At 39.5% G+C, this 27,726-nt stretch overlaps 1 protein-coding gene across 2 annotated transcripts in view; it reads right to left on the bottom strand.

Moving 5' to 3' along the window:
- The window catches only part of ALKBH8 (alkB homolog 8, tRNA methyltransferase), a 48,516-nt gene that overhangs the window by 9,575 nt on the left and 11,215 nt on the right, over positions 1 to 27,726 (bottom strand). For both annotated transcript variants that reach the window (XM_030455406.1, XM_030455411.1), the window contains exons 7-10: positions 24,762 to 24,832; positions 5,490 to 5,596; positions 1,390 to 1,544; positions 270 to 535 (exon numbers count right to left, since the gene is read on the bottom strand). In XM_030455406.1, coding sequence (XP_030311266.1) covers positions 270 to 535; positions 1,390 to 1,544; positions 5,490 to 5,596; positions 24,762 to 24,832 — 599 coding nt within the window. The remainder of the gene's footprint in view (positions 1 to 269; positions 536 to 1,389; positions 1,545 to 5,489; positions 5,597 to 24,761; positions 24,833 to 27,726) is intronic.

The following is a 27,726-nucleotide window of genomic DNA, read 5'->3' as shown; positions in this document are numbered from 1 at the left end:
TGTTAAAATTTTTTAATCCACTGCACTCATTACTATGTTTTATGATCACATTTCAACCTGCAAAGCAAAACTGGCTTTGAAAAAAGAACAGGGTAACACACACAGTGAGTGGATGTGGAAACCTAACACAACTGGTAATTGATCTTGGATTAGGAAAAAGCTTTCTGCTCTTGGCAATCTTCCCACAACTGAAGCTCCAACATGCTGTAACTGCAAAATGGAATAAACACTTTTACCAATGAAAACAAATGACAGTAGCTAGTACTTACCATGTACAAATCCTTGTTGATGCCCAGATATTTCCCATTACCACAACCAACATCAGCCACAATCGACCCTTTTGGTAGGGATCTGAGAAACTCTACAATCTGGGGCCATGGGCTATGCCTGGTACTGCTGAAGTGTGTGGCAATCTCTTCATACACATTGTGGACATATTCTTGTTCCAGCTTCAAGGCCTCCACCTCACTGTGGGGAAATGAAGGTTGTATCTGCCTTTGCTGTCCTTTCTGGCTGTCACAAACAGATGGGTAAACTAGATATAGCAACAGATAAAAAAAAAACAGTGAAATTTTTAAAGGTTATTCTTTGTTAGCTAAACTTATTTAGCAAAATAAAATTAGGAATTAAATTTTAAATTTAAAAAAATGCTCCATTCCTCCTTTCCCTTTTAAAAACTGAGATGCAGCTCAAACTGCAGAAGTGTTTGATGATGTTAAAGCATGCAACCTGCTCGTGTGCACTAGAGGCTGTGTGCAGCAATCATTCATCCTGCTGTGTTTACAAGGTTTGTTTTCAAAACTTAGACAGTGTCTCTAATATCAAAGATCATGATAGCCTCTGAAATTTTTTTCTAAGGGTACAAATGGACTTCAATCCCATGTAATCATTATCTATTCATCTAGATTCATCATCTATTCATCATCACCTATCTATTATCATCTGTACTGTCCTAAGGCACTTGCATGGCCCTAACACTAAAGATCTGACCACTGCTTCTTCTGTAATGTACTTATTTTCACAGAATTACAGTCCCATTCAAATAAAAACCAAACAAAACTGACAGGAACCTGAAGAACTGTAGCTACTTCTATTCTGTTTCAGCATTCTGGCACGTGAGCTCCTGATGAAATGCAAGATTCCACATTACTTGCCTGGCTCTGGAGCAAGCCGAATGTCTTCCTGTATAGAAAAACTTCAGCAAAGACACAGATGAAATCCATGCAAACTCTACAGTATGCCTAACCCTGAGCCATTCAGGAATGGCAACCAGGACTGCCAAAACTACCCAATGGGATAACTAGGTAGGCTACAAAAAAAAACAAAAAAAAAAAAACCTGCTTATTATTGGTGATAAATTTTACTTGGAAATCACCTCAAGACACTTACTGCAGTTGCAAGGGCTCCTCCTCACTTTTCTGAATGTAAAAGATGTCCTTGTTTCTCTTCGATTGAGCGTTAGGTCTCTGACATCAGCAATGATTGTTCCAACTTTTTGCCCAAGTTCAGATGCTTGAATGACATCATATTTTCGGGGTGTAATCCTAAAATAAAATGAGATTAAAAAGAATGATTCAATTTACATCAGAAAAAAATCCATCCTTGTAAGAAGGCAATTCACATACTGTGACAAGTGTGACTACAATATGCTATTCAATGTACTGCTGCATCTCAGTTATTAATTTCTGCAATTTCAGAGGAAAAAAGAGCCGACTCATAGAGCTATGGTGATTATCAAAATGTTATTTAATTGAAAGTAATTACATTTACTTCCCTTCCTTTTCTTTCCCTCCACAAAGTTTGATTGGTTTTTTTTTAGTACTTAATTTTTTTAATATTAGAAAATATCTTTTAAAGATAAAACACAATACTAAAAATCATGACTAGGGGGTATAACAGCATAAAATTGGATGAACTATGCATCAGCAGATTGAAGTTTCTTGTGACAAATGGTCCTCTCCAACAAATTCTGCTTTGCCACAGAATTGCTTTTCCATTTATTGTCAATAGAAGATGCAAAGAACATAGCACTTTAGAGATTCACTAAAATGTCTAAAGGGAGAAACTCTGCTCTAGACCTTTATTGATTAAAATCTTTCTATCAATCAAGCAAATAGGGAGCAGAGTTTCTTAAGCTACTTCTGGATTTGGAAAAGGTCTCAATGGAACACAAAACCATTCATAATATATAAGTTCTTTGGAACTTTCTTAGGGTAATAGAAGTTTTGAATAATGTTATGAAGAAGTTTACAGAATGAAAAAGTACCAAATCTAAGAATTTTTAATAACTCTACAAATGGATCTCTCTCAAAGTTCAGAAGGGAAAAATGAGAAAGAAAAATGCAAAACACTACATGAGAGAAGAGAAAGAGCTGCACCCACATCAAGCTTCCCATCGCTTACAAAGATACACATGGAACAAAAAGGAATCTCTTCAGGAAAATAGCTTAGCACTTCAGAGCTGTTGCTCTCACACTGAAACACTTCCTGAACTTGGCTATCAAGGAGATTAATGCAGAAATTTCCTCAAGAAAAAAAAATAATAAAAAACCTAAAGAATTGGCCTCTTAGTGAAGCCCCTTTGGAGCTGCTGACTTCAAAGTACTTCACTAACTCTCAGTATAAAACTGATATCCATATTGAGTTTAACACTCCTTGGTTAAGACAAAAGGGGACAAAATGTGTCTTAGATGTTTTAAATAAAGCAGAGCATTCAGCCTCATCTTGGATTTCTACTAGATTTTTTTTGCCGGTCACACGAAGCTGTTGAGGAGTGCCTGTACTTATGCAAGAACAACTCCAATACCTGACCAGCATTCCTGTACTTTGCTGTATGTCCCCTTCTCAGCCACAGGAAAGCTGATCTCTAATCCAGTCACAGGGCGAAAACATGCAGCTCCCTTCAACCTAGAAACCAGGAGGCAGCACAGTGATGCTTCATATAGCTGTTGCAAAAAGGAGACATGAAGTAACCCAAAGAATGGAAATCTAGCAAAGGCAGCTCTAGAAAGGAGATCTAATAAAGAGATCTAATAAAGAATTGCCTTGTTCATGGGAGATAATGAAACTACGATGAAATAATCAACTGAGAATGCCCAATACTCCCTGGACAGGAGAACTTAAAATCCCAAATTTGCAGATTACGTATTTGATTTTCTTTTGGACTTGCAGCACTAAGCCAAGCATAGCAGCTAATATTTCCAGAAAGAGCCATTCTTTTTCAAAATTCTAGTTTCAAACTACATAGTTTCCTTTTGTCTTTACTACAAGCAAAAACTCTAGATAATAGCTGGGCAAAAAACAGGATTCCCATTGCCAAAATAAATGCTGCACATCTTCTTGATTGTCACAAAGTTGTTTTACTGCTACAGTGTTGCTACAAGAATGGTGTTTGGCCAGGTTACCTAACTAAAAGTGAACTTCATCACAAGGAACATGCAAATGAACCTCATCAGAAAACCTGTAATTTTACTTTCATCTGTGAGACAGAAAGAGACAAAAAAATCTTTTGCCCTTCTTGATGACACTGTAGGGCTTATTTCTTAATCCTATGTTTATCTTTCAGAGAGGACACAACATAAAAATTTTCCCATGTACTTTGCTAACAGAGTCAAAATAAAGTCTCCAATTCCCTTGGCATCTAAGTATACACAACATTGAAAACATTTCCAGAATGATTCCAAAACTGAACCTTCTGCTAATTTGAATTTTGAAAAGTAGATAAAAGGCATCAAATATGATCTTAAATACATTCTGATGTTATGTATGCAAGTGACTTAACTACACTTGTTCACTGAATGATTAATTTTGTTGATGACACTACTATGCTCCACTAGCAAGACAGAAAGCTTACTCCAGTTGAGCATATTGACCAACTACTGCTTTTAAAAATATACAGAAAAACTATTTTTAGTAAAGTTGAACAAGCACTAGGACAAGGAATAACTTACACTTGAGTAGAAGGATCTGGGATCTTCATGTCAAACATAACTTATGTCAGTGGTTCAGTTGTTCTCAAAAGACAACCATCACTTGAAGGTACAACTGAGTTAAGTAACAGTCTCATTCCAGTCCTTGTTAGGCAGGTATGCTACCCCAACCTGAATGCCTGCTGGCAGGTACTGCAAGTGCCCTGTGTGCACCCTTCAGTCTCCTGGGAATATGGTTGTCCAGGGCTAGCTTGGAAAGAGCAGAGCTGGGGGCCTAAGAAAAAGCGGTGGTGAAGACAGCCAGAGGCCTCAGCAAGGCCCATCCCTTCTTCCCTTCTCCTGCCTTATGCCTGGAAATGGGGGCTGTCCCATGGGGTCAGCAACATCAATGACATGGAAACCACACTGTTCCCTGAGGCTGCAGACAGCCTTTCCAAAAAATGACTGACACTTTTTGACAGGGCAGAACAAGAAGCTTGTAACGCTGGTATCTGTGTTCAGTCTTGTATAACAAAAAGAAAAACTTTACTCCCATGGGCTTTTGTAGTGATGCACATCAGAAGCACCAGCTGCTTTTTACAACTATTTAATTTAATGAGGGAATATACAGGTACTATATGAGCACTATAAAAATGAACTATGTAAAGGCCATTGGGGAGTTCATATTCACCCTTCTTCATAATACAAATTAAGCAGTAAATTAAGACAAAAAATGTTCTGCCAATAAAAGGATTTGGTGTTTAATTTATACAGAATGTAATTAGTCTCTCCAACTGGTTGCTCTAGCCAGTGACAGCTTGGGTCAAATGAAAGAAGAAACATTTACCATGAGCATTTCTGCCCAATGTGAGGGTTTCCATATTCTCCTGAAGTGCACTACTGTCACTCTCAGAGCTTGCCAAGGTTTTAGCCTTTTTGCCAATTTCAGCTCTCCTATTTCAAGTGTCTCCGGTAGTGCATGATTTAAAAAGCATGTATAATATATTATACTCTACAATAAACAAAGCCTCAAGACATTACAAGCAATCTCCTTTCCAGGATCACAAACTTGCTCAGTACAACGAAGCCCTATCAGTAGTTAAAGTCTCTCTAAAGATCAGAAGGGATACTTCCCTTTATCACTCTCATGCCCTCTGTGCAGGGAAAGTCACTCTTTCAAACAAGCCCTTCTCTTTGGCATATATGATTTGATGGGAAAAGCTGTGGGCTGAAAAGAGAGAAGTGAAATGATGAAGCTAATTGCACTACAATCAATTCTTTGCCAGCTCAGAGTAATGAGGACTTTTACACTGAAGATGTGAGAGTGATTTCCAAGCAAAACTTCACTTACAACACCAGCAGGAAACTGCATCTCAGAGACTGGCAATTAGCTTCCTAAAATCCCTGACTTTTTTCAATTTAACCTGAGAAGCATTTGAGCAGAGTGAATCTGTACAATAATTATAAAATTTGACCTGATTTCTTTCAGAGCAATTTACAAAGCAGAATGTCATTCACAAAGCAAGCAAGCAATATATATTAGTCATCAATTATCAGCAGTGCAGGGACTCTTACACTTACCCATGTGTCCACAGGTATCTGGACTCTCCCGCCATCACCAATAAACTGCATCGGGGCAGCATAATTGCCACTGTATGGCCATCAGGGTGCTTGAAATCCATCACAATCTGAAAAGAAACAAAACCAGCCACCATGAATAAGCATGACTTGCAAAGCTTCATATACATGCCAGGTATTCTCAAGTCCTAGCTTTGCCTCTTCAATGTGTTAATCAGAATATTGCCATGAAACAGCTACCTATTTCCCAGGGATGCTAAAAACCTCTAGGGTCTGTATCCTTAAAATCCCTCCCTTTCAGGACTGCTTTCAAAACACTAAGAAGGTCAAAAATATATGTGTGCATATATAATTAAAATACTAAATATATAGATATTTATTGTCTTTTCACAATTATAGCTTTGTTTGTGATAATATGTTAGCACTATTTAAACTCTGTATCTGTGAGGTACGAAAGGATTACTACCCCTCAACCAAAGGCAAATACATAAGAGTAGGAGAGGACTCATTTGTTGCAATTTAGGCATCTGAAAGTTAGGTAGCCTGGGCTAATGCAGTCAGCTACTGCCTTTTTGTGAAGTCTAGGCAGAAATAGACAAGCATCCCCAGAAAATAAGTCATCCTAGTCTAAACTGTAGTGCTAGGTGATGTGGAATGACCCTATACCCTCTGGAAGTGTCTATAAATTCACTGCAGATTGAGCCAAGACAATTATGTATCAGAGTAGATAACATTTAGATAACCTGTAGTAGAAGAGAGAAATTCTTTCCAACTTGCCCACATTCGTGGAGGTTTACAGCTCAACAAGAACACAGTCTCCCAAGATCCTGACTAACCTGCCAACTACTAGACCATCTTCATTATTTGCTACCTGGCTTCTAGCCATGCCAATCTATTGAGGTAACACTTTCAGCTTTATTCCAATTTCACAGCCCAGATGGCAGTCCTGCATTTTGCTTCTGCTTGGAATAGGAATGTTATCCTTTTACATTTCCCAAATGAGAGAAACTCTTGCTGTGGAAAATAAGGAGCAGGCCATTTAAGCAAGCCAAATGAGTTACAGAATGTTTACCTAAAGAAAAAAGGGGTCAAAAACTATTAAGTCAGAGCTTCCAGCTACACTGGAGAATTAGCACCAGGGAAGTGTTGCCACCTGATTTGTAACACACTAAGTATGCAATTTAAAAACCAGACTTACTACAGCATGCCAGAACAAAACAAATTAAGTAGTTCTGCTTCTGCTACAGATGCTTTTAACAAAGAGGACACGGTGCAATGATCAGTCACAAAAAAACAGCAAGACAGAGACTGAATAAGCAAGACTTTTAAGCACTACAAATTACCCCCTACAACATTTACTATTTAATGTTGTGCACATTGAAGCAAACTATAAGGACATTTACATTTTTAGGAAAAGAATTATTTATGTTGTAGTACCACCCACACAGAGTGACACAGCTTCTCCTGCTGAGCTATCTAAATTTAAGGCAAGAAATTACAAGGGTGACAAGCAGTGGAGCTGAAAGGGGAAGAGAGATATGAGGGAACAGGAATAAAGCCTATCTGTAAGCTCTGATTAATGATTATGAAACACTTCAAAAGCTACACAAATAGATGAATGACAGCCACTTGCTAGTACACTGATTCCCTTGCACTTAGCAAATTATTTTATGTATCCTCAGACAAGCATGGGATGAAGAAGGAAAAAACACAATGTCTTCACAGATCTGATAGGGAAACAAGCCCATAAAGTACAACTAGGTGCAAGCCTCTAGAAAGATGCAGCTATCTAGCTATCTGCTGAAAAGCAGATTATCTACGTAACATCTGGCAAATCTACTCCCCACCAGCACTGGATCCCAGCTCTGTCCCTGCTCCTCACTTTTTCTGTAGAGGAAAAGCTTCTGCACTATCATCTCACAGTGTGGCTGCTTTCCTTCTAAACATATTTCATCCTTATGACAAGCCATGATGATTTGAGGAGGAAAATATAAATAAAGGATTAACCTACGTGCAAATGGGCAATGACATTAAGTAATAAGCAGTAACTGGAAAACTAAAAAATCCAAATGTAAAATTGACTCTATATTATGAAACAGAGTTCCTCAGCTAGAGTATATTAAAGTTTTGCACTTTTTCCTATTAACAACAATTTACAATTGCAGTTCAGGCAGAGAATAAAATTTAAGGACCACGCTGTGAACATTTGAAGAAAATTAGTGCAATTGCTATGCTTCATTCCTTTATCTAGAATAACTGCACCCAAATGCTTAAGAAACGAAGCAATTGTATTTCTTCTATTCTTTTGTCTACAGTACAGTAAAGAACATTTAACCCAGAAGGGTTTTTGAAGAATTCTATTCTTATCTCTGAAAAGCCTATTACTGACTGAAGTAGATAACATTCCCACACTTCTATATGTGTCTTTATCCTGGCAGAACATTCAAAATTGTCACTGGTGCACACACACATACACAAAAGATTAACGCACTCGGTCCTCTTTTTAATTTACTAAGGACTCACAATCAATAAAGCAACTGTGCCACTGCTGAATCAATCTCTTTCATGACAGCTTTACTCCACAGGAGCTATTTCCAATTACTATTTTTGGGTTTACCTATTTTCTTTTTTCTCTATTGGCAGAGTCAATAAAGATCAAATTTCCAGCTAGCTCATGACGCATCATCCAGGTATTACATAGAAATTAAAAACAGTGGATGCTCTGATCTTACACAACTTTTACTTTGTTTCTTTGTAGTACTGTAGAAGTGTGTCTCGATATATTCAGAAAAAAACTTGGAAAGAAACAAACAGCTAATAATACCTACTTGTGGATTTAAATATCTTGGCATGATGCTAGGTTGTTTAAGGTAGAGTGCTCATGACAAAGAAGCCCATGAAACAGTAAAGCTTTCAAGGATGGCTAAATATCAAAGCAAAGTGGCACCCACACCACAAGCATTGTGCATGTGGCATAAAATACAGAAAAATACAAAAGGATAGAAAAGAATCTATTTTAAAAGAAAACAGGAAGAAAGTAAGTTTCTTTAACTCCTCAGGAAATGAGATCTCAGCAGCACCTCCCAGTCCAGTGGTGCTGCAGTTGGTGAAGGAGCAGGAGGATAGAGGTGAATGACTGTTTATCAAATAAGTAATGATCCAAAGACAGAGTTGAAATAATGCAACGGGGCAATAAGGACAGCCTCAATAAGGATTTCACAGCTACAGTGTGGAATGACAACTTTGTTTTTCTAAGCTTTGTCTCTGTTGCAATTTCTGTTTGCTGTTAATAGACTACCTTAGAGAAAACAAACTCTAAAGCTATAAGAAGTACAAAGTGGAATGCTTCTCAAATCTCTGACATTATTTACTGAGTTTCAGAGAGCAAAGATACATTATCAGCCTACAGAGCAGTTTCCCACATGTAGAACAGATGAAAAAGAGAGAGGTTTAAAGCCCACATGTGGAGCCTGAACAACACAGTAGGGCTCTATGTAGAGACAGGAGCCTGCTGGCTTGCACAGGACTGAGGCAATCAATCCGTAATATACAGTGCCTTTCACTGCAAAAAACATGCTAAACTCCATATTTTGGAGTTCAGAAAAATGCTGAATTTTAAAGGGAAAGAGAATGAGATTATATTCTCCAAATAGCACATGGCATAGGAAATTTATCTCCTAAAAGCTATGCTGATATTTACAACCTATATCAATAGTCTCTAGCCATACTTTAGAAAATGAAAACACTGAGAATCATGATGATTAAATATTTCAGTACTGTTTGCCTCAAAAAGTCTCAATACATGCACAGGCCTCCCCCATATCAGATCTAGGTCAAAGCATACCATCTCTTGCTATCTACTGAAGCACTATAGTGATGTTAGTCAGACAATATATACCCTAGGTTTTCTTTCTTCAAAAATTTTACTCCATTTCCCATCCATGCAATGCATTACTAACTCCCCAATTCTCTGTGACATTTTAAGTATCTATATATTTTTTCTACTTAAATGAGGTCTGGGATAAGAACGTTAAAAATTGTTTCAATATATGGACAGTATTTCATTCTTTTCTCTCTGAGGCCTCATCTTGCTATGATTTTCTTGATAACCCCACGGAGCAGAGTGCATCCACTGAACAGAATACCAGTATCTCTCCGAGCTGTTACATATACCACTGACTCCATGGTACAAATTTACTTGTTGTCTGTACTCTGTTTACAAGATTCAGGTAGTGCACAAGAAGAAAACTGCTGCAGTTTCCAAGCAAAAGCCTGTAGGAAGAAGGAGCTTTCAATCCTCCGCAGGTCTTGACACAGCTAGAATACACACCCCTCGTTTTTTGCACCCAGGGATGCATCTCTTGAGATTCACCAACTAATCAAGTTATTAGAAGTGTTTGAACCAGCACACCATCAAGCAAAAGAGTTGAGATCTGCCATTAACTCCTCTACTGTACCTCATTACTGACAACTGCCACTGAAGAGTAACTGCAGTGCTGATATGCAGCCACCCTACACCTACATTTCTAAACAAAAGGTGATTAGAGAGAATCTCCAGCCCTGAGGCCAAATGACCCACAATGCCTCAGGTCCACACTGCTTGGAAGTATGCCCAGAAGTATAATTATTCTTTACAGTTTAAGGTACCTAAGTCTTAGGAGAACTGTGTTGCAACATACCCCAGCCTGGAATTTTTTATAGCACTGTCACAGTTTAACACTGGGCTGGCAATTAAACTGAATGACAGATGCCCTCTATTAATCCCCCTCCCCTCCCTAATAAAAAAAGGAGAGAGAATAAGGAAGAGAGCCTTATGAGTTGGAAACTAGACTACACAGCTTTAATGAAACAGTAATGATAAAAAAGGAAAAATAATTAAATATATACAAATATACAGAAAAATAGTACCATGTTCCTCTCCTCTTTCCCCCCAGTAATGCTCACATCACCACCAAGGCTGCAGGACAGCCCTGGGAAAGTCCTGGCTGGGCTCCTGGGGTCAGCAGCAGTTGGGAGCTGGAGGCAGGAAGACAGGGATTCAGGCAAGGATTGGGACCACAGACAGATGAGCGGATGGAATCCTCCCAGGATGGCAAAAACAGCAGAAAGAGGTGAAGAAGGACTGAAGGGAAGGGGACTGACCCTCATGATACAGGGTATGATGTGTATGGGATGTGTTGACCATTTTGGTCACCTGTCTTGTTCTCTCCTCCCTGAAGGAGGGTTGCAGGTGTGACCCCTTTACTTCCTTTCTCTCTCTGGAGCACAAGATGTTCCTCAGAACTGAGCAGTGGCCTTGGTCCTGCAGACCATTCTCCAGCTCTAACTATAAACATCAAGCATTATCAGTCTTAGAAGCAGACACTGGCTGAGAAATTTGCTGTTAATTTCAGCAAGTGCAGCTACTTGGTAGAGACTCAGCTGAGAGAAAAAATACAAGACAGAAAATTAGTTCTATCCTGGCCCAAACCAGGACAAGCACAAAACAGTGAAGTGTGATACTTCTTAGGAGACAGCACAAGTGATTGTGAAAAAGGGAGGGGAAGCATCAGCTGAAGGGAACCAAGCACTGCCTTGCCTTTTGAGGACACTTGTCATATGAACTAATCCTAAAGCCATAACTCCATTACCTTCTGGAAATATTTGGCTCCACCTTTGAGTATGACTGTAACAGGAAAAAGTGCTCAACTCCTGTGGTTTAAATCAAAACAGAGTAAAAGTAGTTTATTGATTTATTAACATATAAATAGCAAGCAATTAGTGAGCTATACACTGAACAAAAGCATCACCAAAACAGACAAACCACAGCACTAGATGCTTACAAAATAGCCTTCATAACTAATCCCCCAAAGCTCTAATCCCTCAATGTGCAGCCATAATCACATCCTCCCCTCAGAGACCACATGAGCCACCAGCACTCACCCCACTCCTGGCAATGGGGCCTTCCCTACCTCTCACACACCCCTGTGAAATGTGGGTGCTCCCCACGCACACACCAGTGACAAAGGCCCCCCAGGATCACACACAGGTGCCTCCACAGGTGCCTCCACAGCTGTCACCTCACAGTGTCCAAAGGGGTGGCTGCTCTGCCCAGCCTCAGCAGAGGCTGGGATCCTGGTCATGGTTCTGGCAGCATCCCACCAACTTTTGACTGCTGTTGTTCCCACTCCAAGATCTGTCCCTGTTGCTACAAATTTTTATGCTTCACTCGTATGTCTTCTTAAGTTGACTGTTCTTTGTTTCAAAAGCCTTTGTATAAATCCAGGCTTACTGTTTAATCTTCCTGACTGAACAGCCAGACCAAAAGAAGAACACAACAAGCCTAATCCATTAAATACTACCCATCAAATATGCCATTTCCTACTAACTCTGAAAGTATGAAGTTCTTTTCATATGTAAGGTCATAGCCTGTGACTTTTCTAACTTCCCAGTTCATTTGTTGCACTAAAACTCAATGCTGAATAATGGACTCTTACGTGAAAAGACTTCCAGTTCCTACAACAAAAGGCAAGAGATGCATTTCCACTTGTTATCTCTCCCTGTCACCACAAGTATATATTTCTCCTATTTCAAAAATGCTGTCTAACCTCAGTATATCACATTCATGTCCTTTTGTGAATCCAGACATGAAAACTCAAGCAAGTTTCTGAAAAAACTTGTTTATTCAATTTTACTAAAATTTTATTTTCATCCTTTAATAAATTGCCTCCCTAGCTCTTAGCTTAAACTCTTTCAAAACACAGAAAGTAAGAGGCTAATGCTGTTAGTCTTAATTTGAATTCTTTTAGTGACTTAACCTTCTCTGCAATATTTTTCATTCTTTCAGTCATATGTCTTCTCTCCCATCTATGGGTGCTACTAAACTGACAACACCAAGCTGTGTGGTGTGGCCAATATGCTGGAGGAAGGCCATCCAGAGGGACCATGACTGGCTGGAGAGGTGGGCCCATGCCAACCTCATGAAGTTCAACATGGCCAAATGCAAGGTCCTACACATGGGTCACTGCAGTCCCAAGCACAAATACAGGTTGGGCAGAGAATGGACTGAGAAAAGGCCTGAGGAAAAGGAGTTGGGAGTGTTGGTTGAGGAGAAGATCAGCATGAGCCCAGAAAGCAAACTGCAACCTGGAATTAATCAAAAGAAGCGTGGCCAGCAGGTCAGGGGAGGGGATTCTCTACTCCACCCTTGTGAGACCCTACCTGAAGTACTGTGTCCAGTTCTGGAGCCATCAACACAAGAAGAACATGGAGCTGTTGGAGCAAGTCCAGAGGAAGGCCACAAAGATGATCAGAGGGCTGGAGAACCTCTCCCAGGAAGACAGGCTGAGAAGAGTTAGGATCATTCAGCCTAGAGAAGACTCCAGGGAGACCTTATAGTGGCCTTCCAGTACATGAAGAGGCCTACAGGAGAGCCAGGGAGGGAGGAACTTTTCACAAGGGTATATAGAAATAGTACAAGGGGTAATTGTTTTAAGCTGGAAGAGGTTAGATTTAAATTAGATATTAGGAAGAAATTATTTAGTCCTTAGGTGGAGAGAATCTGGAAAAAATTGTCCAGGGAGGTTGTGGATACCCCATCCCAGGAACTGTTCCAGGTCAATCTGGATGGAGCTTTGAGCTCTATGTCTAGTGGAAAGTGTCCCTGCTTTTGGCAGGAAGGCTGAAACTAAATGATCTTTAATATCCCTTCCAACCCACACCACTCTATGATTTTATGATACAGGAAATTGCATCCACCTACAGTAGGGTAGAATGTGCCCCAAATGCGTGAAATAATTCAATTTTCCTTTTCAAAGGACAGGAAATTTCCAAGATTTTATCACTTTCTCTCTAGCAGAGCACAGTTCAATGGAAGAGCACAAGAGGGCTCTTATGCATCCTGATCCGAGTGGTCCCCAGAGAGCTCCATCTGCTCTAGATTTCAGGCCCAGACGTCACAAGCAGCTCCGCATCCTCAAATGCATCTCCTCAGAATTGCACTTCATCTGTTACTTTATGTTCTGAAAGGAAATAATCCTGATTTACATGTTTAATGCTGTATCTAATATCTACCAAGAAACCACTGTAAGAGTCCTTACAACACAGATGCAGCTGTAAATAATGAGTACAACTCTATATGCAAGAATGATTTTTAAGGTCCCTTCCAACCCAAGCCATTCTATGACAATATTTACAGGATTCTGATTTGCACATATGTCTGTGTGGTGCTCTGGCACATCTGTATTCCTTTCACACATTTAAAAACTTGCAATTTCAAGAGATTTTCAATACCTAAGTAGAAAAGGAAACACTTCAGGGTTCAAAAAGAATGTATCATCTTTTTTAATCACTGATATAAACCTGCAGAAATACACAATTATCAGAAATTCCCATGTTATCAAGGTTGCAAATACATGTAGCAGGACTCTCTTCACCCATAATTTTATTTCCATACTACCCTTCCTGCAAATTTATCATCCTGTCATCAACCCTTATTAACTCTAATTGCAAGTTTTCTACAACAGAAGTAGTGTAAGGAACTGTGCCTGAAATCTCCACACAGGCCTTGTCTGAGTAATGCTGCCAAATGTGGAATAAGAAACACCTACCTACAGTAGGTAGGTCATTTCCAGGAAAAAGGACCTGAAATACCTACATTCAAGTGTATGTACCTACATATGGTACATACACTTGCACCCTGTACTAGTGTGCCACTGCTGTGGTGTAATAGTCAAGTCCTTACAGGTTCAGGGTATTTCAAGGCATGGGTAAAAAAGGCTGCAGGTTCATCAACCTGCATACTGGAAAACCACTTCTTCTTACTCTCTGCAAACATTGGGGTTGTTCATCAGACTGCACACTCTTCTGCAGGTCTTTGTTTTCTGCTTGTAATGCTGTAGTACAGGAATCCAGGCTAACTCTAAGTCATAGGGCAGGAACAGCCATTTGGTTCAAGATATACTATCACTATCATTTTGACCCTTACAAACTCAAAAAGTAGCATGCAAATAGTCCAGTGCTGAGTCTCTGTAATTCAAAGGGATGAAATTATGAGTTTACAACAAAAGTCAACCTGCCCTTCTTACAACTCTACCTAACAACTACCCCAGAGACTACTGAAATAATAAACAATTGCCAAAATACAAGACATGCAGACTGTGCCTTCCTGAGCTAATTCTTGCATCATACCTCACAAGAGCTGACAACACACACTTTTTTAATCTACTTATATATAAACTACCATGAGGCCTATTTCTTAATCCTCTATGTTTACTGTATAAGGGAAATCTACTGAGGAACAAAGATCTGGGCATAAATTCACAGAAATGGCCTAAAGACATAAAGAAACATCATTCCTTAGCAGACAAAAGCATATAAATCTTAAAAAAAAAAAAATTGCAGAAGCCCCATCTTCTTGTTGCCATAAAGTACAATTCAAAACACAGCATGACACAGAAAGACTTCTTTAAAATCATTTGAAGGAAACTGTTCTATCAATTGCTATGTTTTGTCCCACAGAAGCATCACAAATCTGAAATACACTTATTACTTTAAAGCAGGTAGAACAATCAAAAAGGAAAACCACTTGTTTATGGTTGCATAGGCAGTATTCCAACACTGCTGCTTTTCATCACAAGCAATCTAATCTCTTCTCTTATTCCCTCTATTGGCTTCATTAGCTTACAGAGTGTCTTCACATTATGCAGCCAAAAGTTATACAACAGGGCTCTACCAAGGCCTCAGCATAGAGCCCTGAATTTACAATGGCTTGCATGAACACACACCCTGCAGGGAGATGTACACTGGAACAGTGAGAGGAGGAACAAGGACACCTTACAGTGTTCAGTTTTCACTGCTTTCAGGTGCACCACCAGCCTTGGTTCCTTCCAACCATTCTTCTGCTGCCCAAACAGACCTGAGCTTCACCTGCATGGCCCCTGCACTGCCCCAAGAGGCTGCATACACACCTTCCTCTTTGCTAAGAACACACACCTCTCCCTGCCTTGATTCAGAATCTCCCAAGTGTACCAGCAGCACAGGTTTGACAGCTCTGGCTGCAGCATGCTTTCAGCTGCTTTAAATTGCCAGTTTCTCAATATTTCCAGAATCAACCCTTCTGAAACAAGAGCTCTATAGAGAAATTCCATCTGAAACTCAGTGTAGCTGGAAAGAAAAACAGAATCAGAACACTGCAATGTGCAAAAAGCTGAGATTTGTAAAGATAATATAAATGCTGACAGACTTCAAACCCCACTTGTTACAGCCCCTGGTGTTGTAAGTCCACTTGAAAGCCAAAAGAGACAATACACCACAGCAGGAGCTCACCCAGCTGAGCTTCTTTCTGCTTATAGACTACTTGTGATTATTATTGACTGACTACTTCTCATTTCTACATGATATTTGCCACAGTCTTAAAATAGGCTCCTATGACTATAGAGATGACATCACTGGCTAATGAAATTAACTTTTTTTTTTTTTTAATTCCAGAACTGAAGTAAGGCTGAAATGCAACAGCTAAAGATAATGACTTTTAAATGCTCTAAGAATTCAGTCTGTTTGCTGTTAATTTGTGGCAGACACCAGGATTCCATTTCATGCACCAAGTACTGATCTTCTAAAAATAACATGAGGATTAAAACAACTTCCACTGATAAACCTCCCACAGAATTAAAAATTATTTCTAAAAATAAAGAAATTAGTAACTACTTTAACAATACAGAAGTTTCTATAAAAATATTGACCTGTATTTCAAGACTGCAAATCCAAAATGTGACTCAAAACCAATTTCAGCTGTAAAACTATTAATTGGAATGTAAAATTTAAATGCTCTGCTGGTTTTCTTCTATTACAGTTTTATTACAGATATTTATTTATTACAGTTATTTTCCACAGGAATAAAAAGCTATTTCATATTTAAACAATTAATTCACCCCACCACTGCTGAAAAGTAGTTCATGTATCACAGTGAAAGGAACATGGGGGAGTTAAGTGGAACAAGAGAGGAGTTTAGATTAAAAAGAATAATATTGTGCATAGTAGAAAAAAATGTTGAAAAATAATTTATCTATGTATTTCCAGCCACAGGAAAACCAATTAGAAATCTCTAGCAATAACCATGCCATATCAAGACATTTTTATAGAGTACATTTTTTTCCACAGGAAAATTCAGTATCTGTATTTGTGTGTCACAGTAAAGCTGTAGCAGCCAGACGTCTGAGAATTGGAAATGAAACGATGCTGCCACAGCATACAAAATAAGTACACTACAGAAAAAGCAAATAGCCTAGAGACAACAGGTTCTGCTAAAACAGAATGAAGTTGGTAAAGGATATGACGAAGTTTTCCTTCATTATTTAGCAGCTCTGACCACAGTCATAAAACCGTAAGCCCTACTGCAGACTACAAATGTTTTATTCACAGTAGGATTGTGGTGTGATTATGAACTATGTGACATTTTTCACAGCATCTCTATGTATTTTTCCCATGTGACATGGAGTGGATTTAATTTTGAAATTCCTCCCAATGGCAACTTCCTTTATCTCTCTCTTTCCACATTCACCTCAGACACAGTGTTGATGCAACTGCCCAGAGAAGTTCAGGAGACAATGAGGACATTCTTCCCACATCCCTTTCCAACACCGATGACTCAAAGAAAATATAGATGCTAAAAAGAGCAATTAGCTGACTGGGAATTTGCAAAATGCTACAAACCAGAAGGAGCCACGGCTCTGCCTCCCCTCTCAGCAAGGAAAAAAGGAAGACCAGGAGAAAAGAACCACAGCCCAATCAGCCTCACCTCTGTGCCTGGCAAGATTATGGAACAGATCCTTCTGAAGGCTCTGTTAAGGCACATGGAAAACATGAGGGAGATTGGAAACAAGCAGGATGGCTTCAGCAAGGGCAAATCATGCCTGGCAAATTTGGTGGCTTCTTATGACGGGGTCACAGCATCAGTGGACAAGGGGAGAGCAGATGACATCATCTACCTGGACTTGTGCAGAGTTTGACACTGTTCTGAATGGCATCTTGGTTTCTAAAGTGGAAAGATATGTATTTAATGGGTGGACCACTTGGTGGATAAGGAATTGTTTGGATGGTCACACTGAAAGAGTAGTGGTCAATAGTTCAACATCCAAAAGGAAACCAGTAAGGCTGGGTACTGGAGCCAGTGCTGTTTAACATCTTTGTCACAGACACGGACAGAAAAACTGAGTGTACCCTCAGCAGTTTGCTGACAACACCAAGCTGTGTGGTGTGGCCAATATGCTGGAGGGAAAGGAGGCCATTCAGAACGACCCTGACAAGCTTGAGAGGTGGGTCTGTGCAAACTTCATAACGTTCAATAAGGTTAAGTGCAAGGTCCTGCACATGGGTCACTGCAGTCCCAAGCACAAACACAGGTTGGGTAGAGAATGGATTGAGAAAAGGCCTGAGGAAAAGGATTGGGGTATTGGTTGAGGAGAAGATGAACTAGCAATGTGTGCCTGCAGACCAGAAAGCAAACTGCATCCTGGGCTGAATCAAAAGAAGTGTGGCCAGCAGGTCAGGGGAGGTGATTCTTCACCTCTACTCTACTCTTGTGAGACCCCACCTGAAGTACTGTGTCCAGTTCTGGAGCCATCAACACAAGAAGAACATGGAGCTGTTGGAGCAAGTCCAGAGGAAGGCCATAAAGATGGTCAGAGGGCTGGAGAACCTCTCCTAGGAAGACAGGCTGAGAAGAGTTAGGTTCGTTCAGCCTAGAGAAGACAAGAAGGGGCCTAGAGGAGAGCCAAGGAAGGACTTTTCACAAAGGCAGCATTTAGCAATATGACAAGAGGTAATAGTTTTAAGCTGGGAGAGGTTAGATTTAGGTTAGACATTAGGAAGAAATTCTTCACTGTGAGGGTAGTGCAACAGTGAAACAGGTTGCCCAAGAAGTAGTAGATGCACCCTCCCTGGCAGTGTTCAAGGCCAGGCTGGATGGGACTTTAAGCAACCTGGTCTGGTGGGAGTTGTCCTTGTAAATGCACAGGGTGTGGACTAGATGATCTTTAGGGTCCCCTCCAACACAAACCACCCAATGATTCTATGAAAATAATGGATCATGTGCAAGAAAGCATAAACCTGATACACAGAATGGAGTCAGTCAACTTTCCACTCTAGCATACCCAGGAGAAATATCTCAGCAAGTCACAGCATATTCTGCAGATCAGAGATCCCACAGCAATCAACTACAGATTGTTCTTCCTCCCTCCGTGTAGGATTCTAGCCAGGGATCATTAGGCCTGGTATGGTGGGGAACAGCTTTATGGAAAGGCACAGTAGATGACAAGCTTAATTCTTCTGTGTAGAGGAAGGAAGGCATGATTGCAACAAAAGGGAGACAGGAAATAAAGCTCTGCAGAGCTGTTTCACAAGTACTGGCCCCTCAGCAGGTTCTGTTAAAGCAGAATCAAGTTGGTAAAGGATATGACAAAGTTTTCCTTCATTATTTAGCAGTCAGACCTTGGAGACTCACCACAGAGACAAATGTTATAAAGAGGTACCAGAAACTATAGCGTCTCACCAATATGTAAGAGGAGAGAAAAAAGGGATATTTATATATACAAAACTTGAATATATAGGTGCCATTATAGCTAAGTTTTGATTTTATTCCTCCCAAGTAGCTAAGGAGGTGGGGGAGAAGGTAAGAACTCCATGCTGTCTTGTTTTTCAACAAATTATTGCCACACAGATTCTAGAGAAACAAGGCAAGTATCATGCTTCTGGGCAATTCTGTCCAAATGCTCTTCTTGTAGCACCTCAGTGCAAATCAAGACTAGTTAGCAGATTCCTACTGCACTTGAGAAATAAATACTTGTCTGCATTAGCAGTACACAGTGGGTTGTCTTCCTGTTCTTACCTTTGGCTAAAAGAGGCATTAGCCTGTAAACAATCAAGGCTGTGGAAGGAGGTAACTAGGTACTGCGGGACAGGTTCCCTCAGAACAATTTACATGAGAGCTGGGCTTTCAAGAGCCTTACAAAGGTTAATGTAACTGATCAGGTGGAAACATTAGCAGGATAAGTTGATGTGTGAACAGCATCCTGCATGCAAATAGAGAAGAGAATCCAGGACAAAAATAAAAGCTCAGAATGGTATGTTAACCAAAATTTCACCTTTTGCCAAAAAACTGCAAACAATAAGACATTCATAAATATTCCCATAAAGGGCTGCAGGCTTTGTTCCTTATCTCAGAGGGCTTATTTGATGTCCAATTACATCAGAAGAAAGTTCTCTTGATTTTGATGGGTTTTGTATTTGATCCAAGCTCAGTACCTTATATGACATAGAAAGAAACACACAACATATTTGTACACAGTAAATGCAAAGAGGAGAGACAGATTTATGAAGTCTGTCACATTTAACTTGTGGTGCTCAGAACAACTTTCACATGGAGCTCTTCAGTAGTTTTCAAAAATGAAATATCACCTTAAATTTAGCAAACCAACTAAATCTGATATACAATTATAAATACAGTCCCTTTGAGTTTCCACCTTTCAGAACTAATAAAACCCATGACTCTAAGAAGGGTACAGCTCAAAAAAACCTGTCTCACAGATCTGAAAAGCACAAATCGAGATTCAGGAATCCCATCAGACTCACTTAAAGTAACTTCTGAACTCAGCCTTCCATTGCAGTGATTAAAATTAATGTCTTCCATTTGGGTCAAGAGACTGCTTCTGCCAATCCAAACACTTTTAAAATATTAATTGCTATTACTACTATTCCACCTGATGCAATCATGCTGCTAGCACAGATGAAGGGAAAACTTTGGTATTTTTGTATAGCCACTACCAGAGTAACTGCTTAAGCATTTAAGATGCTTTCTGCCTTCCCTTAGAAGAAAAATAAAGCAATGCCAATGTAAACAGTAAATTAAACTGAGTCAGCAAGATAAATAAAATAACCAAGATAAATAAAATAAGAATGGGACCACAGAGTTAATAAAAGTAAAGTGCTTGCCTACCTTGTTAGTGAGCACATGAAGATGAAACAGGTGTTAACTGCCAGAGGCTGGGTACAATCTAGACTTTCTAAAGGCTTCTGATAAAATCTCTCGAGCAGCTATTACAGAAACAGCTGCTGCTACAGCAGCTACAGACTTCTGTTTGTTAACCAAGACATAATAGAAATAGATCAACATATAAGAAGCAAAAGCGCAGGAAAAACTGGTCAATTATCAGCCTAGGAGATTAGCAATAGCAGGGTACCTCATCCTACCACTTCTAGGATGATCATCAGTCATACAGACTTCAAAAGGCCCAATGGAGTTTTCTTTGTAACACTGCTCTACTTTCAAGGCTTAAGAGAATCAGAGCTTTTTTTTATAGAATAGGCACTTAATAGCTGCAGGCTAAGGACAAGATGAGTATGTGTTCAGACGAACAGAAGTGAAGCAGAGCTCAAGGATGATCCACACACAGCCCCACTTTTTAACCTTAAGACAGAAATGTGACTCAAAACCCTGAAGCTTTTCTTTCCCAGACACTTGGTCAGGGGCCCAGCCAGAGCCTCACAGCAGCTCTGTGTTTTTACCAACCTTTTGCCAGGCCAGGGCACAGGGACAGCAAGCAGAGTAAAGCACTTAAGGATGAAAAGCAGAAGCTATGGAGAAGGGAATTACAAGCCTGGGGCTTTCACAATCAGGGCTGGCTATTAGGAAAATGAGACAGAAACATAAATAGTGATTTGGTGCCAACACAACATACAAGAAAACTATGACTGTGCTTCATTCTCTGGCATGGTGCAGTGGGCAGAACAAGGCAGAGCTGATGAGGAACTGTAGGGTGTCACTAGCTGGGTTACAGGGGGTAAAATCTGCAGCCAAGAAGGGAAAATTCTTTTATGGGTTGGATATTCTCCTAGCACTATGTAGCTTATTACAGAAATGCTACCTCTGTGTTTCTAAAATTCTAATGAATCAAGGCTTACATGATAGCATGTAACGTGACAAATTAGGGAAAGTGGAAGAACAGAAATCTCAATGTTGTTCAAGTTTCTGCTGCAAACCTGAAAAAGGAAATTTGACAAAGGGTTTAACTAGGATTCTTTTGAGACATCTGTAAACTTGGCCAGGCTCCTAAGATGAAATACTGCAAAATTACGTATCTTTAGAGACACCAAATGGAAGCTCTGGAAATAACACCTACCTCAACTAAATACAGAGAATTTTCAACAAAAGGTACTGTTCCCTGTTTTGCAATACTTTGTTCAAATTCATGGACACAGGACATATGGTTTGCCATTAAGCTTAATAAAAATCACTCTGAACCAGTTTCATCACCTGTCCCTTTTTCTCCTACCATGACAATTTCTGAAGTGAAGTTTTTTCTGAATTACTCTATTCAACAAGACAACATTGAAAATTATATTCATTAATATTTGCATTTTATCAGCTCCTATAAAGAAAGGACAAATGTGGTGATTTATATAGTATCATTACAAGCTCACAGGACATTGTGGAAGTCTCCATTACGCAGAAAATGCCAATGGAATGGGTCAAAAACAGAGAACATCTTCACTAATCCTGGAGTATTGTGGGAGAAGACACATCACATGTTTCACTGCTTGCTTTGCCCTCAAACTATTTACTGTTTTTTATAAGCTACACAGAAGTACAAAGTAATACTGAGATTTTTGTGTGTCAAACCAAGTTTAACCTCTCTTGTTAACTTCCCTGTTCCATGTGACAGAGACAGGGAAGTCAATCTCATTCCTACATCTCCACCTCATTTCTCACAAGCATAAGAAATTACTGTAGGTTCTCTGATGCAAGACAAATGCAGTGTGGATTCATGCCCTTACTTTCTTCTCAAGATGCGTAAAATTTAAAATTAACATAAATGCCAATAACTATTCCTTTTTCAACATGAATCAAGCTTTCAGAATTAAGTTAGAATTACAATTCATCTAATAATAGTGCAAAGGGCTTTATTACTGGATAAACCCACTTGCCACTGAGAAAAAGACTGTTAAGACTGTAACTTAAGTTGCAAGATATCATTGAAGAAGTCAGTGGCACGAAGCACAGTTAGATATGTGGCACTGTGGGCTGATACTGGGGCTTACACTGCTTTCCTTCTGAAATAGGACACAGAACCAGCTGGCCTGCAAGATTCTCTCTTTATGGCACTTTTCATTTAAATGTGTGCATTTACTGTTAGGAGAATAAAGAAAGGACAAAAGAAATTACTTTGTTTATGTATGCTTTCCATTATATTATAGCCTAATTTATTCAGGTGGGAAAATAAAAAGGTACACTACAGAGAGAAGAACAGGAAGAAAAGATAGATTCCAAAGTTTACTGCTCTATATGAAACTCAGATCCTTTATTATCAGAGTGTTTATTTAATTTTGTACATGACAAACTGTGATGGGAATGGAGTAGGGGACTTCATTCCAAAAAGAGCCAACTCATGTATTACTGCATGATTACTGCAAAAATATTTATATTTTGAAATCAGATGAAGAGCTAAGTTCACAAAAACACAAAGATATAAGAAAAAGTTGTAAAAGTAGCAGAAAAAAAAAAAGCCATTAAATAACGCAGCATTTCATGGGCCACTGTTTACTGCACATGTGCTTTCATTTTCTGCACCTGAAAAGTGCATTAATGGCCCATTAGGAAAAGGAACTGAAACTTGAGATCTATCTAGCAGATTTTATCTAATGCCTATGCCTGAAATATTGAGAAACATCTCAAGTCTGGCTGCTTCTCTGAAGATACCTAGCACAGAGGTGTTGGCACTGTTCAAGACAACACTGCAGCTGAGCAGAGGAGAACACACTGTCTCTGTGATAAGGCAAAGCAGCCCCAGGACTGGTACATTCCAAAGCAAAAGTAGTAAGAATGCTACTGCCACTCCACATACTGCCCTCACAACTAATCCCAGACATTCCTACTCAAGTGGATGCTTTTAAGAGTGTGGAAAACCACATCAATGATCAGGCTGAGAGCACTGGCAACACTGACACACCCTTATCAAGCTACCAAGAACACAGACATGCCATTGCCACATTATCTTTAAAAGCTCTCCTTCCTTAGACTCACCCCTAGTCCCAGAAGCTCCATATCCACTACATACACAGCTTGTAAGAAGAAAGGTTGTGGAAGTTAATGCCAGACCCAAAACTAACAATTAAAAAATGTCAGTGCTCAGAATATCCAGACATGTTCCTCTCAGTCTAAACATTAAGACACACTGACAACAATAATCAAAGTTGTCTGGCAATGGAGAATGCTATTGGCAAAACACATACAACTCAAGAAGAACACATCTGTGTCACCTACACACTACTGCCAGAACAAGCAAGTAGCAGATCAGCTCATTCTCACACAGCATTCATAGCTTTTCAACTGAAAGAGTCAAACATCAAAACCTTTATTACCCACTGTGATAACTAGTTTTCAGTCTTGTTAAGCTTCTAGTTATCCACTACCAGGAGAATTCACAGCAATACATGTAACTCTGCCATCACAAAAAGCCCCAAACTGCCCTGGAACCACACTCTGCAGGTGTGTCGAATACAATCTTGAGAAACGTGTGGGAAGGTGAGAAGGCCAAGAAGCAAAGATTTGCTGCAGTGGTCCTTTAGACAGAAAAAGTATTGCTAAATTTGTAAACCATGGATGGGAATTTTAATCCAAACAGAGTAAAAGTAAATACACTAGTTAGAGTACTGAGACTAGATGATTAGACTGTTTTCAGTCCTACATGTAATATGCTACACAACTTTGTGCTACCCCACCTTTCTTTCATTTCTCTTCCCACTCCTTGCCAACATCATCTGTGTATGTTGGAAGCTCATGAGATCAAGTCTGTCTCTCTACCATCTCTACATCAGCAATGTCCAGACTCTGACTGGACCTTCTAAAAGTAACATATCTGCATTAGCCTTATGTAAATGTATTGAGTATGAAAATAATGTAAGGTTTATGCAGACCAGAAGGAACAGGGGATGACATGGGAAAAAATGGAAGTAGAAGCATAAGCAGGAGTGATGCCCTTTCAAAGATGAACAGAAAACGGAGGAAGGTTGATGGAGATCTGGATGCTAAGATTCAAAAATAAGGAATCATGGGTAAATCTTCCAGTGACATCTCATTGCAGTTAATTATTTAATTCACATATAACAGTACCTTATAAGCTTGATACTAAACTCAGAAGAGTGTGAACAAACACCCTGGAAAATCAAATTAACTTGCATTGAACAAAATAATAACAACAGTTTTCAGTAAAGCACCATCAAAACACATACAAATATTTTTACCTCGGCTCCTAAACTGAGAGAGATAATTTCATCCTCAAAAGCAGAATGTGTATCAATATGAGGAGGAATTCCTACATAAGATAAAAACAAGAAAGTTAGTACAATAATAACAGACTGATATCTCTATTAGGAAGCTCTTTTTCCATAGATATCCACATAGAAAACTAGGATGTGTGGTTAAACTAACAAAACTTATCACAAGGAGGGAGTTGCTTTCCAAAGGAATTCAGAACAACTATCTGATTTACATGCCCATCTAACACAAGTGTCCTCTGTAGTCAGTAGAAATATCTAGAAGAGAGTTCAGAGCACTCAAAGGCTCACACATCCTCTGAAGACTCCAAATACTCTCCTCGCTGCAGAGAGCACCTGAAATCACTATGCTCACCCCATAGACAACACTTAGCACTGAGTTATGCTGCTAAGTTATTTGGGGATCTTGGGCCTGAGTTCATCCATAATAATTTATTTCATCACACAGAGGAGTCATCCCAAACACTGCCTCTACTGCTAAGCAAATGCCTGTGCTAAGGGTCTCAGCTTCAGAATTAGGACCTACTGCCACAAACACAGGCATTGTCAACTGGTGAACCCACCCTGCCTCTGCCTTGCATTTCCCAGGAGAACTATGAACAACATTGCTAACCCCAGGATAGCACATCTGTTGAGCTGGGAATTGCTAAAAGGACGGCATTTTTTCCTTTCTTTTCAAATTCTTCTTTCAGATGTGCTAATTGGAAAGAAGCTGCCATTCCCCACACCTCATGTCACACATTTGAATACCAAATGCTGGGAACAGCAGTGTGTATGCCACAGCAAGATCTCACCACACGGTGGAGACCTGCACTCAGCAGAGGAGCAAGGCCAGCAAACAGCTCGGGAGAACTGCAACTACGCCTTCCCCTGACACCAGACCGGGCCTAGGCAGAGGAGTAACTCCTATGGGATCCAAACCAAAACAGTTGGATCATTTCCTCATTATTTCCTCATTAAAAGTTCTTCCCACTTTCCTTTTGGACACTAACACATTTGTGAGCTAAAAACAGCACCAATCAGCCCCATATCCTTTTTATATGCCAGATTTTACCTCCAGATTTAACTATTCTGAGTTCAATTAGTTTAACTGAAAGCAAGACAGTTTTATGAGGCCAACATTTAAAGACAAAAAGAGCAAGATGTGAAAACCAAGGACAGATGCCTGTGGTTTGTGCCCCTGTATAAAGCACTGAAACTGTCTTCAGATGTGCACTGGCATCAGGGCAATTCACTGTGCAACAGAACAGCAGCAGCATTCAGACAATTCCACCAAGATCACCCTCATCTACCTACCTGCTGTTTACACTCCACATATACAGCACACAGTGCTCACCTATTTAAAAGTGGATGGTAACTCTAGAGTATAAATGTGCAACTTTAAATATTATCAGACCCTGAAGGAAAAAGTGCCCTCAAAAAGGAATTCACTTTATGTGTCTTAAACGCGGCCATACAGCTTAGATACACAAAGTAACAGGCACTTCTTAAAATCTCAAGTGTAATTTCCAGTGACAATATGGTTCAGAACACAGATTCTAAAGGTATTACTCTGACTGCACTCTGTGCTTTTTCATATAAAAAAAAAAAATTTACTTAATAAAGGGTATTTTGCTTTGGATTTGTTTCTAAGAAAATATTTCTATTCTTGATAGAAATCTACAACTCTAACTAATGTCTTCTGATGTCCCAGGCAGAAGTACATCACTATCAATTTAACAAATTGCCAGATACATAAACAAAAAGGATCAGCTTTTCAGACCTGTTTGGCAGACACTGTATTAGCTGTCAGACATTAATGCTGAAAGAAAAGCTGTTGTTCTTTCTTCCTGAAGGCAACTGAGATATCCACTCAATAAAAGAAGCCAGATACTTTGCCATGATGGTTGACTTTAGCAAAAAACTCAGCATGTAATTTGTTCCCTACAGGTTTGCTTAGAAGCAAATTTCTCTTCAGATGTCTCCAGTCTGGGAAAGACTACAGAAACAGAGTAATTCCTTATTCCTCAGACAAGGCAACACTACTTGTGTCACATTTAAGAGTCCATATATCACATATAATAAGGTTATATTGTATGTACTAACAGCAAGAGCCTTTCCCTGAAGGCTGTATTCCTAACACAGGGAGCAAGATGAGTTCGGAGTGAAAAAATGTACTTGGCTACAAAACCAAATACGTCTATTTATTCCTATTTTTTTTTGTTAATGTTTAGTTTCCATGCTATGGTCTTGAACTCTGATGCACCATCATTTTCTGCAACAGTGGTGTCAAGAAAATGAGCTTCTAAACACAAGTTCCCAGGTTCAGGAATGAAGACTTTAGTTTTGGTGAAAAGCCACACTAAGCTGGTATTTAAATCCTGCACCTACAATATGTCACAGCTCGATGCTGTTCTCTTCAGATTTTCAGTGACGAGTGTACTGGTTTGGTAGGGATCATTTTTTTCTGAGTAGCTTGAATGGGGCTACATTTTCTATTTGTTTGAAAACAGTGTTGATAATGCAGAAGTATTGCCATTATTACTGAATCATGCTTACATAAAATCAAGCCCCTTTCTGATCCTCATGCTTCCCTGTTAGGAGATGACAGGGAGTGCACAAGGACTTGGGAGGAGACACAGCTGAGTCAGCTGACCAAAGGGATATTCCAGACCATATGACTGTGCTCAGCAATAAAACCAAGGGTGAAGCTTACCATGGATGCCATTACTCAGGGACTGGCAGGGCAGGAGTCAACTGGTAATAGGTAATTGTTCAAGGTTTTTTTGTTTTGCATCACTCACTTTTCTTTTTTCTTTATTTTTGTTTTGTGGGCTTTTTCTTAATTTATTAAACTATCTTCACCTCAACCCATTATTTTTCTCACTTTTATCCCTTCAGATCTCTCCTTTATCTCAATAATGGAGAATGAGCAAGCAGCTGTGTGGTGCTT

This window comes from Calypte anna, chromosome 1 (genome assembly GCF_003957555.1).
Source record: "Calypte anna isolate BGI_N300 chromosome 1, bCalAnn1_v1.p, whole genome shotgun sequence".
Classification (NCBI taxonomy): domain Eukaryota; kingdom Metazoa; phylum Chordata; class Aves; order Apodiformes; family Trochilidae; genus Calypte; species Calypte anna.
Note: the sequence above shows the minus strand (reverse complement) of the source record. Positions and strands in the feature narration are given on the sequence as shown.